Source organism: Dichomitus squalens (genome assembly GCF_000275845.1).
Source record: "Dichomitus squalens LYAD-421 SS1 unplaced genomic scaffold DICSQscaffold_19, whole genome shotgun sequence".
Lineage (NCBI taxonomy): Eukaryota > Fungi > Basidiomycota > Agaricomycetes > Polyporales > Polyporaceae > Dichomitus > Dichomitus squalens.
Genome location: NW_006766901.1, coordinates 142,519 through 163,922, shown reverse-complemented (window position 1 = coordinate 163,922; position 21,404 = coordinate 142,519). Strand labels below are relative to the sequence as shown.

The 21,404-nt window shown below is 56.7% G+C and overlaps 4 protein-coding genes across 4 annotated transcripts; all 4 read right to left on the bottom strand.

Moving 5' to 3' along the window:
- Positions 1-79: 79 nt before the first annotated feature.
- Positions 80-668, bottom strand: DICSQDRAFT_137363 (uncharacterized protein). Its single transcript, XM_007366604.1, has 2 exons — positions 486-668; positions 80-385 (listed from the first exon to the last, which is right to left on the bottom strand). Exons 1-2 carry the CDS (start codon positions 506-508, stop codon positions 178-180), a joined length of 231 nt encoding a protein of 76 aa, XP_007366666.1. The 5' UTR covers positions 509-668; the 3' UTR covers positions 80-177.
- Positions 669-1,658: 990 nt separating this feature from the next.
- On the bottom strand, positions 1,659-3,599 carry DICSQDRAFT_62586 (WD40 repeat-like protein; the record flags this gene model as incomplete). Its single annotated transcript, XM_007366603.1, has 2 exons — positions 1,659-2,180; positions 3,114-3,599. 2 exons carry the CDS (start codon positions 3,597-3,599, stop codon positions 1,659-1,661), a joined length of 1,008 nt encoding a protein of 335 aa, XP_007366665.1.
- Positions 3,600-6,436: 2,837 nt separating this feature from the next.
- On the bottom strand, positions 6,437-16,806 carry DICSQDRAFT_181243 (uncharacterized protein; the record flags this gene model as incomplete). The annotated part of the gene is made up of 9 exons (XM_007366602.1): positions 6,437-8,874; positions 9,310-9,476; positions 9,553-9,844; positions 9,904-10,130; positions 10,475-10,858; positions 13,272-14,130; positions 14,932-15,032; positions 15,090-16,335; positions 16,790-16,806. 9 exons carry the CDS (start codon positions 16,804-16,806, stop codon positions 6,849-6,851), a joined length of 5,319 nt encoding a protein of 1,772 aa, XP_007366664.1. The 3' UTR covers positions 6,437-6,848.
- A 911-nt stretch (positions 16,807-17,717) lies between these two features.
- Positions 17,718-18,379, bottom strand: DICSQDRAFT_62675 (uncharacterized protein; the record flags this gene model as incomplete). Its single annotated transcript, XM_007366601.1, has 3 exons — positions 17,718-18,023; positions 18,082-18,132; positions 18,194-18,379. Coding segments are annotated over 3 exons (543 nt in total), but the record flags the coding sequence as incomplete, so codon positions are not given.
- Between the last annotated feature and the right edge of the window lie 3,025 nt (positions 18,380-21,404).

Sequence of the window (21,404 nt, the reverse complement as noted above, 5' to 3'; positions counted from 1 at the left end):
ACCGGACCGGAGTCACCGGACCCTCGCACAGTTCCGGCTGCCCTCCTGGTGCGCTGAGTTGCCTCTTGCTTCGTCCCAACGTCCAGTAGCTGCTTCAGCTCCGTATACTACTGCCATGGACGCGACCACCATCCCTACGCGCTGTATGTCGCTACTACTTGTCGTGTTGCCTAACCTCTAGACCGGCCTCCCATCCTGCAGCCAACTCCTGCCACAGTACAATAATAGCAACTTGTCACCCCAGAATGCCTTTCCATGTCCTCGTCGATCTCTACTGTACGGGACCGCTCTCGTCGTTCTTGCTAGGAGAGCGCCAGTGTCACCTTCCGTTGCAAACAGGAGGGCGCATACTGGCGGAACTGGTTGATCAAGATTCAAGTGCAAGGCGAGTGCTCACATTCTGAGTTACGCAGTGTCTTTCTCCGCGCACATGCGCGGGTGTTCGACTGACTCGCGTTCACCTGCATGGACCTGGCTCTTCGTAGATTCTACAGGTACCCATGTCCATGCCGTGACCTTCAAAGCCGCGTCAGTCCTTCCAGCCCATGCCTACTACACCACCCGAAACCTGCGTCGTCCCCGCGCAATGGGCACCACATACTCCATAGAGGCCCCATTGCTTCGGCCGTAGGTCGGATGCTGGTGAATGATTCAGATCGTATTCCGAAAAGATGCGGGGCAGTGTTTTCTTCAAACCTAAGCGCACATTCCTATGTCTACAAGCATCATCTTCTACAAACGGATACAAGCTGGGAGCCCACCATCTCGTCTCGTCCCCCCCTGTCCAGCGGTCCTCACGGCGTACGTGCCCGCCGCCATCTTTCCTCTCCCTTCCGATCATTCTCTCCTCATCACGCTCCAAGACATTCGCAGTCCGTAGGCCAAACAAACACCGCGCGCCGCCTCGAGCAAGCGTCCGAAGTGTTTCGTTCACAGCATCTTCCGCTGAATTTCCCGACAGCATGCGCGAACGCCGCGCTCCTTCGGGCCACAACCGGACGCAAGGACCGGAGGACCTGTTGGTAGCCGATGACCGTGCGATGCGTGCAGGTGGAGGTCGACGGAGCGAGCACGACGGAGTCCGCAGGCATCATTGCCTGCTGGACGCCATTTGCGTTCCGTCGCGCCTTGCAATCTGGCCGGAGCGGGTACGTCTTCGGAATAGACCACTTCGCGTCCCATCAATTGGGAACGGGTCGGCTACCTTGCGTGTCGTATGACTAACAATGTCACCTTCGAAAGGACGTTAGGTCGTCGACGCCTCTCCGCCGCTGTCAGGGTTCCTCTGTTTGAAACTGGAGGGTGGACCGAACAAGGTCGTTCTTGATGTCTCCATAGCAGCGTTGCGGTTTTGCACGTTAGATGACTGGTGCTTTCTATGGTATATCTCCATAGTGGGTCCTCGCTCTTTGTGTTTGTTACTACATTAATGGAGCGGCAAGCTGGTAGAATTCGTCGCTTCCTGGACGGAGAGGAACGATTTATATTTGGCAGATACAAGACGAAGGACAAGGCTTTATGTGAATGACAGTCGTATGTATCAGCAAGCGAGATATCAAAAGCAACGTAAGCGAAATTGAGACCGTCCCGACGGAACACATACATCCGTCCCAATGTAGACAAACGGAACGAAGGTCATTAGTTCAATGTAAATCTACCTAGAGCTTGAATTCATTTGGTATGACATCTTGCAAGCGACGACCCTGGACAGTTCCATTGCGTACTGCAGACCACAGCATCGTCCCGTCGGGAGTAAACGCGACATAATCGACCCGGGAACCGTGGTCGGAAAGAGTTGCCAAGCATAGTCCATCGCCCGTCCTCCACACCCTCACCGTCTCGTCATCAGACGCAGAGGCGATATACTTCCCACACGGCGAGAAGCACGCCTTGCACACGCCGTCCTCGTGTTCCTCAAGTAAATGAACCACAGAACCTGTGTGTACATCCCATACCTTGATCGTCTTGTCTTGCGCCGCTGAGAGCAGCAGCTGACCATTCGGGGAAAAAGCCACATCGTGGACCCAATCTTCGTGGCCCGGCAAGAGCAGAGGCTGCCCTCTAGTCGCTAGGTCCCAGACACGGGTCGTTCCACTTGTATATCCAACAGCGATGTGTGTGCTCGAGGGACTGAATACCGCTATGATAGGAAGCTCGCCCCTCTCCAGACATGTGCTCGGCTGGGTCAGACTCGGGTCAGACCCCTCCTTGACCCAGGTCAGACCTTGGGGTCAGACCCTGGATCAAGCCAAGGCAACATCAACGTCGGAGCTTCCGGGCACGTGAACCGCCGGGTCGGCCGGCCGTTCGCCACTCACTGCTCGAGCGAGCTCGCCTGTAGCGGCCACGAACTGTTCTTTCCAACTGCCCACTGGCAACGTCTCGGCCATCCATAAGCGAGAGGGTGAAACCAATGGCCTTCAGGAACGCTGCGAGGGACTTGCCATGGTGGAGATGGATGCCGACCCAGAGGAGTACTGTCCGGGAAACCAGCGAGGACTCGGAGAGGTGTAAGGTTTAGCAGAGATGCATTATCCGACCTCTACGTCTGTAGGAGCAGTCAGGACGAGCGAATATATACAAACGACATCTATAGTTAGCATATCCCGTCGTCAATGTGGCATATGAGTCCGCCTTGCGCTCAAGCTGCCAGCTGGGCACTTTCACCCTTCCGGCGCTCCCGGTAGTACGCGGTCGACTATTCTACGCGAGGGCCGACCGTGCATCACGTGTTAACCCCTCGAAAAGGTCAGACCCGGGTCAGACCCCGAGTCAGACCCCGGGTTCAAGCCGAGAGGGTCAAGGGGTCGAGTCTTGACCCGCACACCTCTGCCCCTCTCAGCTGGCTGGAGTGAGAGTGCCAGAAAGGTGCGGGACACAATATCCCAGACGTCACAGCTGTACAGATCGTGGACCAGAAGCCACTGGCTGTCAGGGGAGAACAGGGGCTTGAGATATGCTGGGTGGTCGGTGCCGTCGAGAGGTAGCGGCTGGAATGTCTGCTCATCCCAGAGCCGTACGATGTTCTGGCCGTCTACGGATGCGATGTAAATACCGTCGTTGGACCACTCGCAGTCTGTGACAGCAGCAGGATATCCTCCGATGGTGGCAACTTGGCGTGGACTGCCACCGATGTCCCAGATTGCGATCTTGCGTTCTGCACCGGCGGACGCGAGGTGTCTGCCGTCTGGTGAGAATGCGAGGTCCCAGACCTTCCCAGTGTGGGCGAGCCACTCTTGTGAGATACATGCGTCTCGAGCATCCCACAGGATGATGGTGGAATCCTCGGACGCTGTCGCTACCCAACGCCCATCTGAGGAGACGACAAGTGCGGTGACCCTCGAGTCATGCCCGAGTTTGCCAGCTACGCATGTCAATGTTCGAGTCAGAATTGAGATTCCTGGATGATGCTCACAGTGTCTGGTGTCTTCTGCGATCGCCCATGTCTTACCTAGTGGATGCAAGCACCTGCGGAGCTCGTCCGACCAGGAGATCGTCTTCCGCTCGTTCAGGACTGGGCATCCGGCGGGAACCGTCAATAGTGCGCGGTGAGTGGGATACGTGAGCAGGGCCTTCTCCAATTTTGCACAGACCTCCATGGTGGCAGGTCGCCGGAATTCATAGTATAGATGCCCAAAGTTCCGGTCCCAGATGACCAGAGCGACATCTCGTATCGATGTTTCTTTCGATCTAGGCAAGACGCGGACGGCTTCTTGAAGCCTCGCAGGCTCGGCTTGTATCCACCATGTGCAGGAGGTATAGCAATCCTGATCTTCGTCTGATTGAGTAGGCGGAATAGATGACGATGCTAATTTGAACTATATGAGATATACGACTAGGAGACAGAAGGAGATACGAACGAGTACGGTCGCCAATCGCAGGCAGACTAGTGGTCGGCGTTCGAGCTATCTGAGATAGCAGTTCTGTGATGGAGTCGTCCACGTCTCCAAGTATCTGAAAGGAAACACAGAGAGTTACAGACAAGGAACACAGGTGATTATATCAACGCTCACATTCAACGTTCGCAGCTTCAGCCGATGAGATAAGTCCAATTCCCCCAGAGCGGTATGTGACACGATTACTAAACGCTCGCAGGTGAGGTTTTCGACGTTCGGGAAGGCTGGAAAGGAAGCGAAGGAAGATGGTTTGTGTTTGGAATCTAGCCGCGCGGATAGTCAGGCTGCGAAGGCCTGTGGAGAATTGTCTGCCACAAAGTAGTAGAGTATACTGGGGAAGCTGGCTATCGTCCCTGATCACAGACCAAATCCTATCGAAGGTGACGTCGCGGAGACCGGGAAAGATGGACAGCAAGGGGAATGGAGAGAATTTCTCCCACGGAAACGACAGAAATCGCACGACAGGCTGAAGGTGCGACCGAGCGCAGACAGCATCATAGAGCCGAATGAGCTGCTTCTCGCTCTGAATATCGACATCAGTGAAGAGAACAAAGATGCTGCGAGGATGGAGCTGGCTGCAGGTGAGAGCGAAAGTGCACAGCGTGACCTTGTCGCCTGCGCAGAAATCGATGGTCCTCTCGATTACCTCCCAAGGAAGCACCGGAGACTGCGTGGTGGATGAAGCGGAAGGCAAGGAATGCGGGGAGCCTGCGAGGTCGGCCATGGAGAGCAAGCAGGGACTGATAGAAAGCACTTGTCGTCGTTGAGCAATACTAGTACAGCGAGCTTGAGACGCGCAGTAGCGGAGGCTGTGCCGAGATTAATCTAAGTCACATCATGCAGACTGGCATCAGCAAAACTGCATTTCAATTGGCTTGCAGCATGTGCGAAGCCATTCAAGAATATGTCGTCCAAGTTGTGAAGAAGTTCGAGGGCAAGCGGGCACAAATGGGATTCGCGTTTGGCCGGTGCAAACGCGTGCCGTACATAGTACATACAATAGACCTTATATACACAGTAGAATAGGGGTAGATAAGGGCGCGGGTATCCGTCGGGGGGCGGGACCTGTGGCGCTCGTTCCGCGAGCTCGCCATTTTGACGCCAGGATTCCAACAAGTTGTACATTCGATTGTTACAAGCATGCTAAGTTCTCTATGATTCTATTGCAATCCAATAGGGGTCGTAAATATATTCGAAGCCAATCAGGCCAATCGAAGCCAATTGACGCCACCACTTGCCCCGAAGAGCTTCAATTTTCAAGACTATCTTCAGACATGCTTAATTGGTTCGGAAGTTCGCTGGATTGCACAAATATGGTGCTCTTATGTAATCACATATCGTTTCGATTCCGCTCAATTTGGGCATATGATTGGAAAGATGGTATTGCAAGGATATGACGTAATCTACAACAAGATACAGGAGGTACGCCGTGCCCGCAGTAAACTACGACAACTATATACAGAAATGACGCAAGTATCCGGATTGACTCACCGACAATTGGACACGCACTTGGACTCACCAGTACATGGGAGAAATACAAGGGATGCGAAGGCGAGACATACAAACAGAGATTATCACGCAACCTCACCCGGGCCGCCCAAGAGATGTACGTACCTTCATGACTAAGCGCATATATGCGGTGAACATGTCCGATTCAAGCATGCTTACCTTATTTGTCAAATGTGACGACTTACCTTGACGGCGGGTGCGGTATTCGCAAGAAAAGGATGCATCCCATTGGGTATGATGAGGAGAGTACAGCGGGGGAGATGGGAGTCCGGAGGAAAGAGTTGTCAAGAATCGGATGGGATTAGCCTGGCTTTATCTATCGTTCGTAGCGTTGCGTCATAGGTAATGATATATGACGTTGCACGTCAAGCTGTCGGGGGCTGAATCGGGACAGGGCGTCAGTCTGCCTTAGAGGGCTGTACGATATTCTATACATGGACATTTGGGACAATTCATCCTGCAAATGTTGGTTGATTCCCCTTCAATTGGGCTTAGATATAATTGACGCCAATTTTGAGTGCCATGGCCAATCGAGCCAACCGTAGCCAACCATTTTGCACTTTTGCTGATGGGGAAGCGGCTCAGCGACTTCGGGCGTTGGTCAAGTATAATGCCTCACGGTATTGGGCCATATTTCTCAGAGAGGGGTGGTTGGGTGTGGTTCACGTCGAGGGAGAGTCTCGGTGGAATCACTTGTTCCGAGTGCGGCCTGCCTTTGTGAGCGTCGCCGCACGCAAGCGCTTCATGAACTGGTCGTGTCAGACCACCAACCCATCTCTCCACCTGAAGGAGCCTCTTGTGACGATGACTTGTCCGGAAACTTCAACTTCAGCACTGTGTGCCCTCATGTACATTACCAAACCTTCCACTCCATCTAGTGCGGCATTGACGGGAGACCAGCTAGAGATGGTATCCTATATCTACTTACCGTGAGATGGAGTCGTTCGTAGGGTCTCACAATGACCAACACGGTTTGACCGCAATAACGGCTCGCTATCGTTATAGCTTGACAGCTGGCATATACTATGAGTCGAGACAGCAAGAAGCAAATAGAGCTCGCCGACTACGAGAACGGACCGACGATACTCGAATGACAAACCGAACACAACAGAAAAATGAAAAATCGGAGCGCGAATAAGATACATGTAACATGACGATACGTTTTGCGTTGCACACGCCCTCCTCCCTCTCTCTATATCCCGACCGACCGCCCAACCTGACCGACAAAAACAGCAGTGATAGCAAATGACCAGCGGAAACCTGCGTGCGCGGCGTAAAGTGGTGAGGCGCGATGTGTATATGCATGCATGTGTGTAGTATCCCGTCAGTCCGATCGCCTGAACCGACTCGAGAGAACCGCCCTCTAAGCTACAACCCGCGCCCAGACGTTACCTTATCCTTTATCCCAAGCCCAAACTTGAACGAGATCGTGCGACACCCGCCTCACGACGGCCCCCTCAGCATCTTCCGCACAGGGTCCGAGTCCGCCCTCGTCAGCGACCCCCGCCCGCTCCCGCTGCCCCCCGCGCTCGCCGTGCTCTCCGCCGAGTACGCGCGCGGCTTCGCCCCGTGCCCGTTCACGTCCAGAGCCCCCGCAGCCGCACAGTCGTCCGGTACGAACGTCTCCACGTTCAGCCCGCCCGCACCCCGCGCACGCGCCTCCGCGCGGATCTGCGCCTTCTGGCTCGCCCCGTCGTCCGTGTCGGTGTGCCACGACGTCCCGCGCGAGCTCGTCTCCGGCGCCGTCGACGCGCTCCCCGTCGTCGTCGCGCCGTCGCTGTCCCCGGGGCTCTCCCTCACCCGCGCCTCTCGGTGGCCGTTGCCGTTGCCGTTGGCGTGCCCGAACGCTGCGCTGTCGTCGCGCAAGATCTCGTTCGCGAGCCCGCTCGAGCGCTGCATCTGCCCTTGTCCTTGTCCTTGCCCGTCAGGCTGCTGCGACTGCGAAGGAGGCACCCACGGGAAGTATCCCGGCGGCTCCTGCGCATGCGCCTGCGCCTGCGGCTCGCCGCCCACCGGAGGGAAGTACCCCGCGCCGTCCTGCTCGCCCTGTTGCTGCTGCTGCTGCTGCTGCTGCTGTTGTTGCGACGGCTGCTGCTGGGCGGGGTACCCGTAATACTGCCCCGGGCGCACGGGCGCGCCCACCGCGGGGTTGATGAACGGGTTCGCCCCGGTCCCCGGGCGGCCCCAGAACGCCCCCGGGGACATCGCCGTCCCCGGGGAGAACGGTGTGAAGGGCGCCATGACGTGCCGCATGTGGTCGTACATCCCCGCGGGCGCCACCGCGCCTGGGGGCCTGCTCCCGTCTGCCGCCATCTCGCCCGTGCCGGGGGCGGCGGGCGAGGGCAAGCCCGGGGAGCCCTGCGGGAGGAACGTGAACGAGGGCATGGAGGGCGTGATGGGGGGCAGGCCGTGGGGTGTCATCATCGCAATGCCCATGCCCATCATGGGGTGGTGCAACGGGCTCATGGGGTGCCCGTGCGGCGACATCGCGTACGGTGGGGAGAGAGTGTGTGGCGGAGGATGAGGGAACGCGGTCACGGGTGGTGGTGGAGGAAGCGCGATCGGGCCAGGGTGTGCCGGATGGTGGTTTTGCTGCTGGGGCGTCGAATGTGATCTCGAAGACGACGATGGTGAGGTCGCGCCTGTCGCAGGCTGGGACGAGGGCTCCGTCGGAGGCGAAACTTGGCTCTGCGTAGGCAGCGATGGCTGCGACGCAGACCCGGTGGCTGTTGTCCTCGACGGCGCTGTTGAGCTCTCCTGCGCGGACGACGCCGGAGGGACGGGACTGATTTCGTGATGTTGCATATGCTGCTGTTGAGGTGGTTGCTGGGACTGCACGTACCCATCCATCGCGCCCATCCCCGTCCCCGCGCTCATCCGCTGGTACGTGCTCAAGTCATACACGTCATATGGCGTCGTTGGGCCCGAGTGCAAGAAATCAAAAGTATACGGCGACTGTATCGCCGGCGGGATCGGTATATGCGTCGGATGCTGGTGCTGGTGCGAGTGTGGATACTGATGGTGCTGCTGGTGCTGGTGCGAGTACTTCCCCGCATACGGACTCTGTGGCTGCGACCGCGGCTGCCCACCAGCCAGCGACGCATGCGCGTGCGCGTGCCTTCCCGACGGCGAAGCCACCGACAGCCTCTGCGCGAGCTCCGCCGCAAGCGCAGCCGCCGCGGCCTCCTGCTCCCCAGCCGACGACTCCCCCCCATACACCCCAAACGCGCCCGCCTGCTCGCTCGCGCGCCTCGAGCCGAGCAACGACGGCCCCCGCGACTGCTGCTCGACAGACGACGCGAGGAGCTGCTGCGCGAGCGACGCCGCGCGCGACAGCGTCGGGTGCTGCTGCGCGAACGCGAGCGCCGCCGGGGACGCCGCCGAGGGCCCGACGAGCGGCGCGGACGAGCTCGCGGGCGGCGCGAACTTGTCGAAGTGCACCTTGAGCGGGCGGCCGTTGTACTCGTACCTGGAGCGAAACGGGAAAAGGTTAGCTTCTGTCTGCCTGCGGGCTGATGGCCAAATCGAGAGGACAGGATGCGTGCGCGATGTGATATTCTCGTAGGCTGTCGTTTCTCGCGAGGCCCGGCCTAGGCCCCGACCGCCCCCGCCCAAAGAAGCTGGCAGCTGGAGTAAAAGAAAGGGGCAGAGGGCACGCGCAGGAACTACGGTAGGTTCGCTGGGTGCGTTCCTGAGCGATTTCGTGTGTGCAGATCTCGATTTTCCGCAGCTGCACATACCCGCAGAACCTCAGACTCTCAGGAGCCAGCTGTAGACATATGCGCGTCTATATATCACGACTAAATTGTGCCCTGCTTGTTCACGTTCGCAACGGCGTATGAAATTGATAGACCAAAGAGTCCGGGAGACACAAAGTCCAGAAAAACCAAGACGAACGACTCACCCATTAAACATCCTCACCGCCCTCTCAGCGTCCGCCTCGTTCGAGAAGCTCACCGTCCCGAAACCCCTCGAGCGCCCGTCCGCCCCCAGCGCGACGTCCGCCCGCTGCACCGCGCCCGCCTGCCTGAACAGGTCCTTGAGGTCCTGCCACTGTATGTGGAACGGCAACTGCCCGCGCGCAACAGAAGCAGATGCAGCATGGTGAGCCCCTATCGAATACACGCCAACGCAAACAGTCACTCACGTTCCCGACAAACAGGTTCCTACTCGCCTGCGCGCCCGCGCCCGCGCCCGTACCCGGCCGACTCGACGTCGAGCCCAAGCTCACCCCGTCCTCCTCGCCCGACGGCCCCGGCCCCGCGCCGAACGGCGACAGCCCTGGAAACCTCACCGCAGCCGCGAGACTCGGCGCGGGAGACGCGAGCGACACCCCCACCCCGTCCCCACTCCTGCTGGCGTCCCCGCAGCCCCAGGCACGGGCGACAAGCTGCCCACGAGCGGCGTCCCGAACACTCCCAGTCCCGCCCCTGCCGCTCCTGTGGACAGCGGCACTCCCACCCCGCCTACGCCCAGAGGGAACACGGCGCCGGCGAACCCGATCTCCTCGCCCATCCTGTCGGGCCGCACCTCGAGCGTGCGCGTCTGCCAGGTGTACCCGTTGAACATGTCGACGGCGCGCCCGGCGTCCTCGGCGGTCGCGAGGAGGACGGTGCCGTATCCGCGCGAGCGATTGTCGGGCCCGAGGGACACATCTGCGCGCAGGACGGTGCCCGCGCGGCGGAAGAGGTCCTTGAGGTCTTGCCAGCGGACGCGGTATGGGAGCTGCGCGTCGCGGTCAGTGGTGTGTTGATGAAGGCGAAGAAATCGGGTAAGAGTAAAGAGGTGGTACGAAGTGCATAGCATGACGACAGCGGAACGAAGCGAGCAGGAGCTGTGTCGTGCGCCGGCTCGCGCGCACCACACACAGTGAGAAATGGGGTGCGCGGCAAGCGGTCGGCCGAACAAGGTTCGTGGCCACAGAACGTCCAGACGATCACGCCAAGGTTCGCCGCGCGCGTCAGGACGCTCCGCGCTCCTCAGCACGCTGCGGGACGCGCACACGATGGGAAATGGAAGGGCGCAGGTGACGCATGGATAGAAGAGAAGAGAAGAGAAAACGGACGCACATTTCCTACGAAGAGCTGCGTGCGCGTGTCCCGTGGGGGATTGCTCGTCCGCGGGGAGTTGCTAGAGGCCATGGCCATCTGGATGACGGCCTCGATGTCGTCGTTGGTCGGGCCCGAGCCGGCTGCGGCTGGTGAGCTCGAGCTGGTGTGCGTCTTACCAGCGGCAGAGTTTGATGAGACAGGCTTGTCGCTGTGTGTAGAAGACGAGGATGCTCGTGTGGGTGCTAGTGATTGTCGTGCTGTAGAGGAAGCGGAGGGGAGGAGGGAGAGGTGTTGTGATGGGGGTGGCGACTGCGCTGGGGTGGATGCGAGCTGCGCGGATGGTGGGCCGCTAGCACTAGAATGGGGCTGGGGGAAGGCAAAGGGATTGTGTGCGCGTGGAGGCTGAGATGAGGGAGAGGAGGGGATAGAGGATAGCAGATGAGGGGAGGTTGCGTGCTGCGTGTGCGCAGGGACGAACGGCAGAGAGACGAGGTACGCACCAGGTATGATGTGACAGGACGCGCGATGCGGTAATAGGATGAAAATATACAGGACGAGATGGCAGACGGCACGACGGCACAGGAGGCAAAGGACGGGAGGACGGAAGGTCAGCGAGGAAGGGATGGAACAAAGTGTGCAAGGGGGACGCACCGAGGTGGCTAATGGAGGGCCTGCCATTCCGAGATCGATAGCGGAGGGCGCGGCGCGGATGTGTGGTCGTGGCTGCCAACAGGCCCACGGGTGCAGTCGTCGGTCGGGCAGCGGGGTGCGTCGTATGAGTCGGTCTGTGCGCCAGCGATGTGTGGTGGAAGAGTATATATGCGTAGGCGGCAGGACGACGATGAGAGGGCGACAAGGAGACAAAGTGGAGAGAGAGATGGTTGTGCAGACGGGTCGGCAGCTTGTCGCGGACTGCTGCCAGTGGCCGCACTCCACTCGCCTGCTATTTTCCCCACGTGGCGTGACGTCACTCACCCCGTCGCAGTCCTCCCGTCCGCTCAACCTAAGTAACATAAGATACATACACTGCTCCCACCACCATCCACGCCCTCAGCAGCTCTCTCTCTGCGTTCGCTCCTGTCTCCGAAACCTACGGGCCACGCCCAAGCTCGAGATGGCAGGCGCACTGCCGTTTCCAGCTATCAGGACCCTTAAATTGACATGACGTCATGACCCACTCATCATACACGTCCTTGGCACTTCCTCTCCAGGACAGAATCCCACCGGCCGAACAGCGTCCGTCAATCACTCAGACTTTATCGCTTTATGGCCGTGCTCTATCGAATGTCTTCTTATAATCTCTGGTCGCGCCGTGTCCATCTACCTCCTGCACGCTACAGCTCCCAGGAGCTCGTGTACCACGATGCACACAACAAGGATATGCCAGAAATATCCCAACGGAACCATTAATATGCCACTCGGCCAGGGTTCTGACGCCGCCGAAGGTGAGTATATGCGCTAGTACAGTCGCCAAAATACAATGGTTCGCCGTCACCTTCACGCCATCGCGCGCCAGTAGCGCAAGCTGCGCCGGCGTCGCGTGCGCCCTCCCCTCTCTTGGCCAGCAGTTTCCGTCAACTTCCTCCCCAGCACGCGCCTGGCTGTCTCCCGCTTGCACCCCTTCGCGACCACGGGCGCAAATATCTGGATGACATCCAAGCAGAGATCTGGGAGCGCCTGGAGAGGAGCTGCATTCCACACCTGTCATCCGTCTGGGAGATACCTTTGAGCGATACGAGCTTGGGGCTTCGGAGAACATCGTCTGCCGCGCGTCAGAGCACGCTACGCGCAAAAGGGCCGAGTGTCGCAAACCATGCCCTTCCGCATGCTGGCGAGGTGGAGGGCAGGGGAGGATAGGAAGCGGGTGATGACTGAAATCTGCGCAAGGAGGGGAGGAAGACGGCGATCGCACCTCTGTAGTTTTGAGGGACCTACAACAAGTTGCATGCTCCCGCGCAAGGAGGCTTGTGTTCTCCCGTTTAAGGGCTCGAACGCGCTGCCGGAGCTGAACGCGCTTACTGTCCTGCTCCGAAGCAATGCGGCAGGCGGGACCTGTGGCGCTCGTTTCGCGAGCTTGCCATCTTGACGCCAGGATTCCAACCACAAAAGTCGATGCCATTGAACAACAACTCGTTGAGCTACAAGGCTATGGGGAGAACCAAATATCAGGTTGGGCTTTGACAGTCGGGAGGCACGTCGGCGAATCTTTCACGTAACTAAGGCGTCGAGATGTTGCAGAGAGACCACCGCCTCATAGTAGCCCCTTGCCCACTCTGTCCCGTGACGGGTGTTCGCAAAGTCTATCTCCAGCGGCTTACATCCAATGAGCAAGAGCATCCCTCGCCAGATCAGAGAAGTACGGTATTCGTCGGGAACCCATATAACCAAGTTGCTATTCTCATCCATAATCCACCCATCCAGTATCTTGAGTTCTAGGGTAGCCGAGAGCGCGGTCAGATCAATACGTGAACTCCGCGTCAGCGGTCTGAAGTTGACGGCGGAGGAACAATGAACCACGCAAGGAGCTTAGGAGAGTGTCTCTGTGAGTGGCTCAGTCATCAGAGAGTGGAGGCCACTTGCCTGTGAATAGAATAGCGTTCGCGTCCCAAACACGAATGGACTCGCCTGAGCATGATATGATACGACACCCACCCGGTGAGAGCGCGACGTTATCGACATCTCCCGTCGGATCTGACAAAGCTTTTCCAATAGGCTCTCGTGTCTGTGCATCCCACATGCGGATCGTCCCATCCCGTCCTCCGGACACTACCCGTCGGTAGTCCGGGGAATACATGGCTTCATACACACCACCCACGTGGCCACGGAAAGGCTCGCCTGCTGGTGCGTGGTTATCTAATTCCCATACTCGAATCGTGTCATCCATGCCAGCAGACGACATTATATATCGGCCGTCCTTGGACCATGAAATGGAGCTGATAACGTCTTGATGGCCCTCGAACGGCTCGCCGGCGGCGCGCCCCGTCCCGACTTCCCAGACGCGCACGGTCCAGTCCCGGGAGCCCAATGCGATTTGATTGCCATCGGGAGACCAAGCGATGTTCACAACACCTGTGTTCACATTGAGGGGCTCAACGAGTGATTCATGCGTCTCGGCATCCCAGACGCGAATGGTAAAGTCATCCGAGCCTGATGCAATCCGACAGCCGTCAGGGGAGTATTTGGCGTCCAGTACTGCGTCTGCATGGCCACAGAGAGGCTCTCCGACCGGCTGAAGCGTCATCGAGTTCCATACGCGGATGGTCGTATCGCGCGACGCCGAAAGAAAGCGACTTCCGTCGGGAGAGAACCCGATACAAGATATGGTGTTCGAATGACCCTTCGGCTGCGTGTCGATGAGTTGTCCGGTAGCCACGTCCCACACGCTGATTGTGCCATCCCTAGAGCCCGATACAATCCGACATCCGTCGCGCGAGTACGCGAGTGCGGTTATGACGTGCATGAGGACAGAGTCCGTCATGGCACCCGCCGCAACACCTATTCGTATGGTTGCATTAGGTGATCCGGACGCAAGGTGGCGACCATCCGGAGAAAAGCTGAGAGCCCACACGGAATCCGTGTGCTCAACAGCTGGCTCCCCGACCATCTCGTATGTCTCCGAATCCCATATGCAGATTGTTGAGTCCAATGATCCAGAGGCGATTCGCCTGCCATCGCTGGAGAGCGAGAGAGAGTGCACACGCCCTAGAAGGGGGTGGGACACAACCTTCAATGCCTGTCGATTCTGAAAGCCCCATATCCGGATAGTTGAGTCGTATGACCCCGAGACAATCCGGAGACAATCCAGCGAGAAGAGGACGGAAGATACCCGTCGCGTATGGCCTGCTAACGGTCTCCCCATAGATTGCCCCGTCGCGGCATCCCAAAGTCGTACTGTTTGATCCTCGGAACCAGACGCGATACATCTGTTGTCCGGTGAGAAGGCGAGACACCAGACGTGGGACGCGTGTCCGTGGATAGGTTCGCAAACCATGGAGATCGGTTTTGTTGACCAAACGCAAACATAAGAGTCTCCGCCACCAGATGCAATGCGACGTCCATCGGGAGAGTACGCGATACACAACACTTGGTCCTCGTGGCCTAGTAGGGGTTCACAGACCGTCTCCCCTGTCGTGGAATCCCATATGCGCACTGTCTCATCTGCGAGCGCTGCGGCGATGTGGCGACCATCGGGCGATGAAGCGACCGACCAAATCCAGCATCTACAGAACAGCTTGTATATTGCTTCACCTGTTTCTGCATCCCAAACTCGCAATGTCGTGTCGTGCGATCCGGACACAATGCGCTGACCATCGGGGGAGTATGCTACGGAAGTCACAGGGTTGGTGTGCCCTGAGAGGGCAGCTCGAGCCCGGGGCCAGCAGTCATGAAGACAATTGACAAGTGGAAGATAGGGGAAGGATGGCAGAAAGTGGTTTCGGACCTTCAATGTCTTCGGAGAGAAGGGCAGAGCTGACATGTAGATGTGAGGAGCAGCATGCGCTATGACACCAGCAAATCGGCGGATGAAGACAACTGCGTCAAGCAACAACTCCCTCGATGTATCGCTCCCAGAGTCCTGTGACAGTCGTGCTTAGATCAGAATACAAAACGCGGGAGATGTGGCGAGGCTTACATCATACAGCCTCACTGCGGCTTCCAAAGACGGTGCAGCGCGATTGATGGACTTCAGGAGGCTGAGTAGTTCCAACCAGAAGAGAAGCTTGTCATGCAGAAACTTGCTTAGTTCTCGTTGTAGATCTGACGGCAGAGTGGTCACGGGTAGGTGGTCCTTCCAGCTGCACGCTGCATATGACAGACTCCCAGGAACGAACTCCCTAAGACGAGCTTCTAGATCAGGAATGTCACAGTTAGGAAGGTAGGATGTGTCCAAGCGACAGATGTTGAACGAAAGGTATTTGTTCATGACACGAAAGCAACCGAGCGCCATGACGGGATGTCCCTTCGCAAGGTCGACAAACCACTTCTGACTTCTATCCTCGTCGACCAAGAAATCACGGAATGACGTGTGATGCGGACGGATCGGTGTTGTCTGTTTGTATACGCCCGAAAGAAGGGAGCCCATGTCCGCCAGTATAAGATTGGCCTCCTCCTGGGCACCAGTCGCAAGGCGACGCTTCTCATCCAGCGATTGGACGGACAGCGGGGAAGACGCGCAAAGGATCTGGGCCATCACAGAACGAAAACGCTCCATAAGCCCCTCGTCGCTAGAATCGAAAAGCTGCTCCAGAATTCCTCGGTAGAGGTCGTCAAGAGAAGAAGCACCCCCACCCAACACGGCGCCCAGACGCGAATCGAACCGCTCCTTCAAGGTGCGACCGCTCGGCTTCTCAAGTATAATCCTGCAAGCCGTAGCCGCCCACTGGAACAGACCCTCCGCCTTGTCAGCCAGCTTCTGAATGTAGGTGTCATCCAGTGCTTCCTCGGTCTCCGGATCGATTGGGGCGAGCTCGTGGCGCAGGTAGTGCTTGATGTCCACTGCCGCCTCTGTGTGGTCGTCGTCAAGGATCACGTGGCTGGTGGGCGGATGGACGTCGTGCCGATTCACGACACGCTTGACATCAGGCTCGGAACGAGACGTGATGAGGACGCGGACGTTGGAAGGAAGATGTGCGGAACCCTCCGTGAGATGCTTCAGCAGCAGACGTCGGGAGCGCGCGTCGGAGCTGCATTCATCGAACGCGTCGATGACGATGAGCACCGGCCCCACGAGGGAAACTTGCTGGAGAGGCTTGACGATCAGCCACTCCCATTGCGCAGCGATGTCCTTGGATTCCCCGAGCTCTCGCTGACCTCGGAGGACCTCGGCGAGTGTACGTCGGAAGTCGGAATTCCAGTTCGCAAGATCATGCGCGATCGTGCTGAACACGCATCAGGAAAAACTCCCCCTGCGAATTGGCGTTAAGCGAGCTAAATTATCCCTCACCAGCGAGATTAGTCCATTAGTCTAAAAAGATAAGTCCCCTGCTAACCAGCAGCCATTAGCTGCCTTAGTAGGCAGGGTCCGTAGCGGCGGTCATTCATTATTTGCTCGCCATTCAGGCTGTCGTTTGGTCTTTTCAGATTCTAGTTGCTTGTACGATAGATTGAATATATTGAAGGGTACGACAACGACTAGCATGATTACACTGCATAGTAATCTATAAACTTGTATACTAAGTTCCAACATGGTACGCTAATCCGACCTCATCCAACTACACATAGCACTACAACGTGGGCCGGATCCTCTCTTGATGAGCTGATAGTACCGCAACTTACTTCTTGGAGGCGCGAAATGCAAAGTGCGGCTGGGCAAGGCCACAGACGACGACTTACCTTCGGATGTAGTACATTACGCACCTTCGAGTTGCTATGCAGCATGGTATCTTACAACTCACCTGGACCCCAGCTTCTGTAGTATCACTCTCATACCACCATGTCCGCTAGTACTAGATCACCCACCAGTCAAACTGGCCACTCCCGTATGTAGCGGTGAAAGGAAGGAGGAAAGGTTGGGTGGGCACACTGATGTCGGACGGAGCGTCGAGCGCGCAATGGGATGCGGCTGTGGTGTGAGCGCCCGTATTTAGGGCAGGCTTCAATTGACTTGGAAAGACGCAGAGATGGTCTCTCTTGCCTTGTACGTGTTCTGAGCATACAGTCCTTGATTTTTGGGCCTGCAGTAAAGTACGTATGCCTATTATTACCTTCAAGGAACTTATCCAGCTCGCAAATCTCGAGATATAAGACCACCAATGGTCACGGGCGTCATTAGTTGACATTAGCACTAATTTTCTGTGAATTCGCGCGGGGAGTTTTTCCTGATGCGGTTTCTGGGTGACGATCTCCCTGAAAGGCACGATCGAAACAGAAGAAGGAGCCGAGGCGACGGAGGGCTTTGAAGTAAACACCTATGGAATGGGCGACGGAGGACTTTCCAGTCCCGGCGCCACCGAGGAGGAAACGCACGCGAGCGGCATCGGGGTCATTCATCCAACTGATGAGCTCGTCCAGCGTCTTCCGGCGCGTTCCCTCGAGACAGGCCTTGCCCGAATTAAGTCCCGCGCTTTGGACGTGAGCGAGATCGTGCAAGTCAACGGTCGTGTCTTGGGTAGTTGGTGAGGACGCGAACAGACAGGAAGCAATGAGAACATACAGATGTCTTCAAGAATCGCCAGTTTCATTTCCATCTCGAACACTCCTCGTTCGGTGAAGCGACGACGAAGGTTCAGGAAAGCTTGATTGAAGTCGGCAATTTTGCTATCTATAAGGGGACCAGATATTGCGTGCTTTCCCGCTCGGATCCCTGGAGTGGGAGTTTGTTAGAGTCACTGGGCGGCCATGCTCGGAAAGAGATACATACATCCTTACAGAAATTTTCGGCTTGAGTATGGTCCCGGATGAAGTAAGCGCATTCGGCCGTCTGCAACAGCATATCCTTGAGCAGATTCTTGCGATCTTCGTCTATTCTAGAGAGGCGACTAGTCGAGACCACGAATCCGTAGAGTTCATTCATCGCCACTAACAGATCTCTCATAGCCTTATCACGCTTGTCTTGTGCGATCACAGGCTAAGCGCACGGTTCGGATGAGCGGACCAGAGACAAGCTGTGCCATTTCAAGGCCTACCTTAACGATTGAGAGAAGAACTGTGGTAGCTAACTTGGCGTATGGGTGGATCTGAAGTCCCCTGACTCTTAGCACTGTCATACCGCGCACTACAGGTAAAGGGCTGACGCACGTCTCCTATGCCTTCGACGATCAATGCTAATATTTGTACCTTCTCCAATACGGGCTCCAACAGCTCGTACGTGCTCTCGGCATCTTCTGCTATCGGCTCCGCGGCGTCCATCGCTTTGAGAACGTGTTTGTTGGGGGCCTTGACGGAGGAAAGCGCCTTCCCGGCATCTTCGACGTGATTTGCTAAGTCGACCCAGTCGGGGTTTGTGTCAGCAACTGAATCCTGCTGTTCCCGCAAGGGACACTCAGTCAGCTTCAGAGAGATGGATTGAGTGGTATGAGAGTGTGACGATACTTTGTTTGTATGCTGATGGACGACGGGCGCCTCGCGCGGGACGCTTGTGGTGCACTGCGTGCTCGGAAGGTCGGGAAAAACACCACATAAACGCGGCCCTAAAACTCCCAGCTTTTCTTGTAAATAACCCGTCAGAATGACGATCTACTGCCCACTCTCTTTCACTAGATAGTCTAGGATCTCAAGACCGTATTTTTCGCAAAGAAACTTTCCCTTTTACGACCTTCCATTTGCGGGTTTGCACTACATTTGGGCTCCCGATCGCTTGCTGCTCTCTCTGTGGTGCGATAAACACCGGTGTATGACGATAGGCAACCTATTTCATTGTATAGTTACACAGGTAGGTATGTATAAAGAGTGATACTGCAAAATCCATGCCATGGTGTGCCCACTCATGACATGACCGTTGAGGCTACAATCACTCCAGGGTACCCCTTCCCGCCCTCTATGCACCACAGCGACACAAACAAGATAATATCATGATACTCATGGACGACTTACAACAGCCACCGTCAAGACCTATTCCCTGTTTATCCCTCCTGCGGCCGGGGTACACGGTTCTATCTGCGGCCCTGTGGAGAGCATACGTGTCAGTATGCGGTGTACACGTCGTACACATCGAAAAATAGACGACTCACCATTAATGGCTCCGCTGACCCATATGCATGTTCTCCGGACGACATCCAGCCCTGATAAGGGTGAAGCTAAGTGAATGATAGTCAGCTGAAGCTCTTGAGAACAACGATTAGAATTTACTGCACCTTGTTCTCATTGACCCCTCAAACAACAGACCATGGAGCGGCCGCCCGCATGCTATGGAGGGAGCTAAAGGAGAGAAAAGGAATTAGTCGTAGAATCCCAGCAAGCAGCGACCAGTAGTAGCCCCCTAGCCCCCGAGCACGCAGAGCCCAGAGAAACCCAAGCCTGCCAGTATAAACTCTAATAAACGGCAGCAGACACAAGCTAGACAAGCCCTCCGAAAGCGCAAGACTAGAGATGCCCCCCAAGATAAGCACAAGGAGCAGTCGCACCAACAACCGCGAGTCCCGCGACCGCTCCTAAGTCCAACTGTTTGGCCCTATTTGTTTTGAACCGCAGTGGAGGTAGGCGCTGGAGCATCAATGGCCTTGGCGATGGCGTCGTCCTTTTGGTCGACTTCCCAGAAGGTGGATCAATGACGACCTTTTATTAGGCCCCGACCTTGCCCCCACTTAAGGTAGTAAAACGCGATAAGTGCAGTATAACCCCTCACTTACTCAGGTCACTTGGGCACGCAGTGGTGGTCTCGACTTGGGGATTGTTCACACTTGACTTGTGATGTTTCCTGAGATGTTTCAACGCTTTTGCCTTCAATTTGCGCGCGGTGTTCATTGGTGGTGGGGAGACGTGTGGCGATGTCGGCAAGTCGATGGTGCAGCGTTGGCCCGGGCGTGGAATGGCAGGTCAGTACTTGGACAAGTTCACACGGTCATGAGCTATGGCTCAGGCTCCGGTGCTGGGTGAGTTGCGGTCAATGAGGTCCCGGAATCCGACAACTAGACTAAACTCGCAAACGGTGCGGCTCTTCATGAGCGACCTGAGCAGAATCTCTTCGAGAGGGCCGAAAACAGTATGTGACGTTCTGCCAAACTAGTAGACAAGCGCAGTATACTAAAGAGTCCGCAGATTGCACTAGGCTGTTGACCACGCTAATCGTTCTTGCTGGCCGCCCGCTCGAAACGCCCTGCGAGGGCACGACGATGAGCGTCATAGTCTGATTAGACCGGACAACCTTTTCTCTACAGCCACTCAAAATTACGCAAACTACTCGGGCAATTGTACGACACTCAAGCTCGTCCCGCCGCTCCGCTATGTTCATATCACAGGCGATAGCATGGTGCCTCCCTGCACTTGCAACCAGGACTGCATCTCCAACCGTACTCGCATTCCCTCTCCAACGCGCCAGAGGAAAGCGACACATGCTCGCGCCCTTCACGCCGTGAGAGCACCATGAAGACCTTGGAGGCGTCATCCACTGACTCCTTTCCCCTGCGCGCATCATTGTAACCCCGACTCGAACACTTCTCATAGATTTGGTCAGCAAACTCGGCCCCGGAAATGGCCCACCGGCGCCGATAGCCATAGAAGTCATAGAAGCAAGCTAACAGATATCCAGAAGGCCCACAAGTGGGAATTTTGGTGACCAACTACCATAAAGGATCGCACAGTGCCGCAACAGTCAACCGCATTTCCGCAAAGAGCACTGAAGTGTTAGAGGTCCTAGTAAAACGTCCATCTGAAACACCTTCCCTGCCAGCTGGCACCCCCCTCCGGGACTTGCAAGATGACTACAGGAACCTCGCAACCATCGTGCATGGCCCTAGCTTATTTTCGGCACTGTCTTTATATACCATAACAGTTCTCTCTCGTCGATAATACACCTGAGTAGCCTACAACGAGGTATGTAAACCTCTGGGATATCGGGCCAGGGAGGTATGAGACCTCCCAACCACGCATATGATTGGCTGTCAGCCTAGGACATCAATACGGGCGCATCAAATTTTGATAGCTGGACCGGTGTACATACTCGAGGCAACTTCAAGGAGCTCGAATAAAAACCATACTCCCTCTGAGGAGGTCGCAGTAGTTGACGAGGCAGCATTTTTCCAACATGTGAAGAGTGTTGTGCAGGCGTGGCGGGTGAGGAGGGTGGGGGACGCGCGACGCAAAAGACCACCGACGCTGTCACCACGGGCGCATCAGCGCGCTAGTTTTGATGATCAAAGTTCTCAATCAGCATTGTGGCGTTTGATGCCAGATTTAGGGTTTGCGCGAAGAGGACCCGCCATTCGTGCTCCCTCCCCTCCCTCGCTGCGCTCGGGGGGTCCCCCGAGCCGGGAGCACTCAGGCGGGCACTCTAAAGCCTCGTTCGCGCGAT

Bases quoted from the DNA above. Each gene is read 5' to 3' on its own strand.
- DICSQDRAFT_137363 (XM_007366604.1), bottom strand. From the start codon at position 508: ATGGACATGGGTACCTGTAGAAT. The intron at 386-485 runs CTACGAAGAGCC...GTGAGCACTCGC, and splicing joins GACATGGGTACCTGTAGAAT to CTTGCACTTGAATCTTGATC.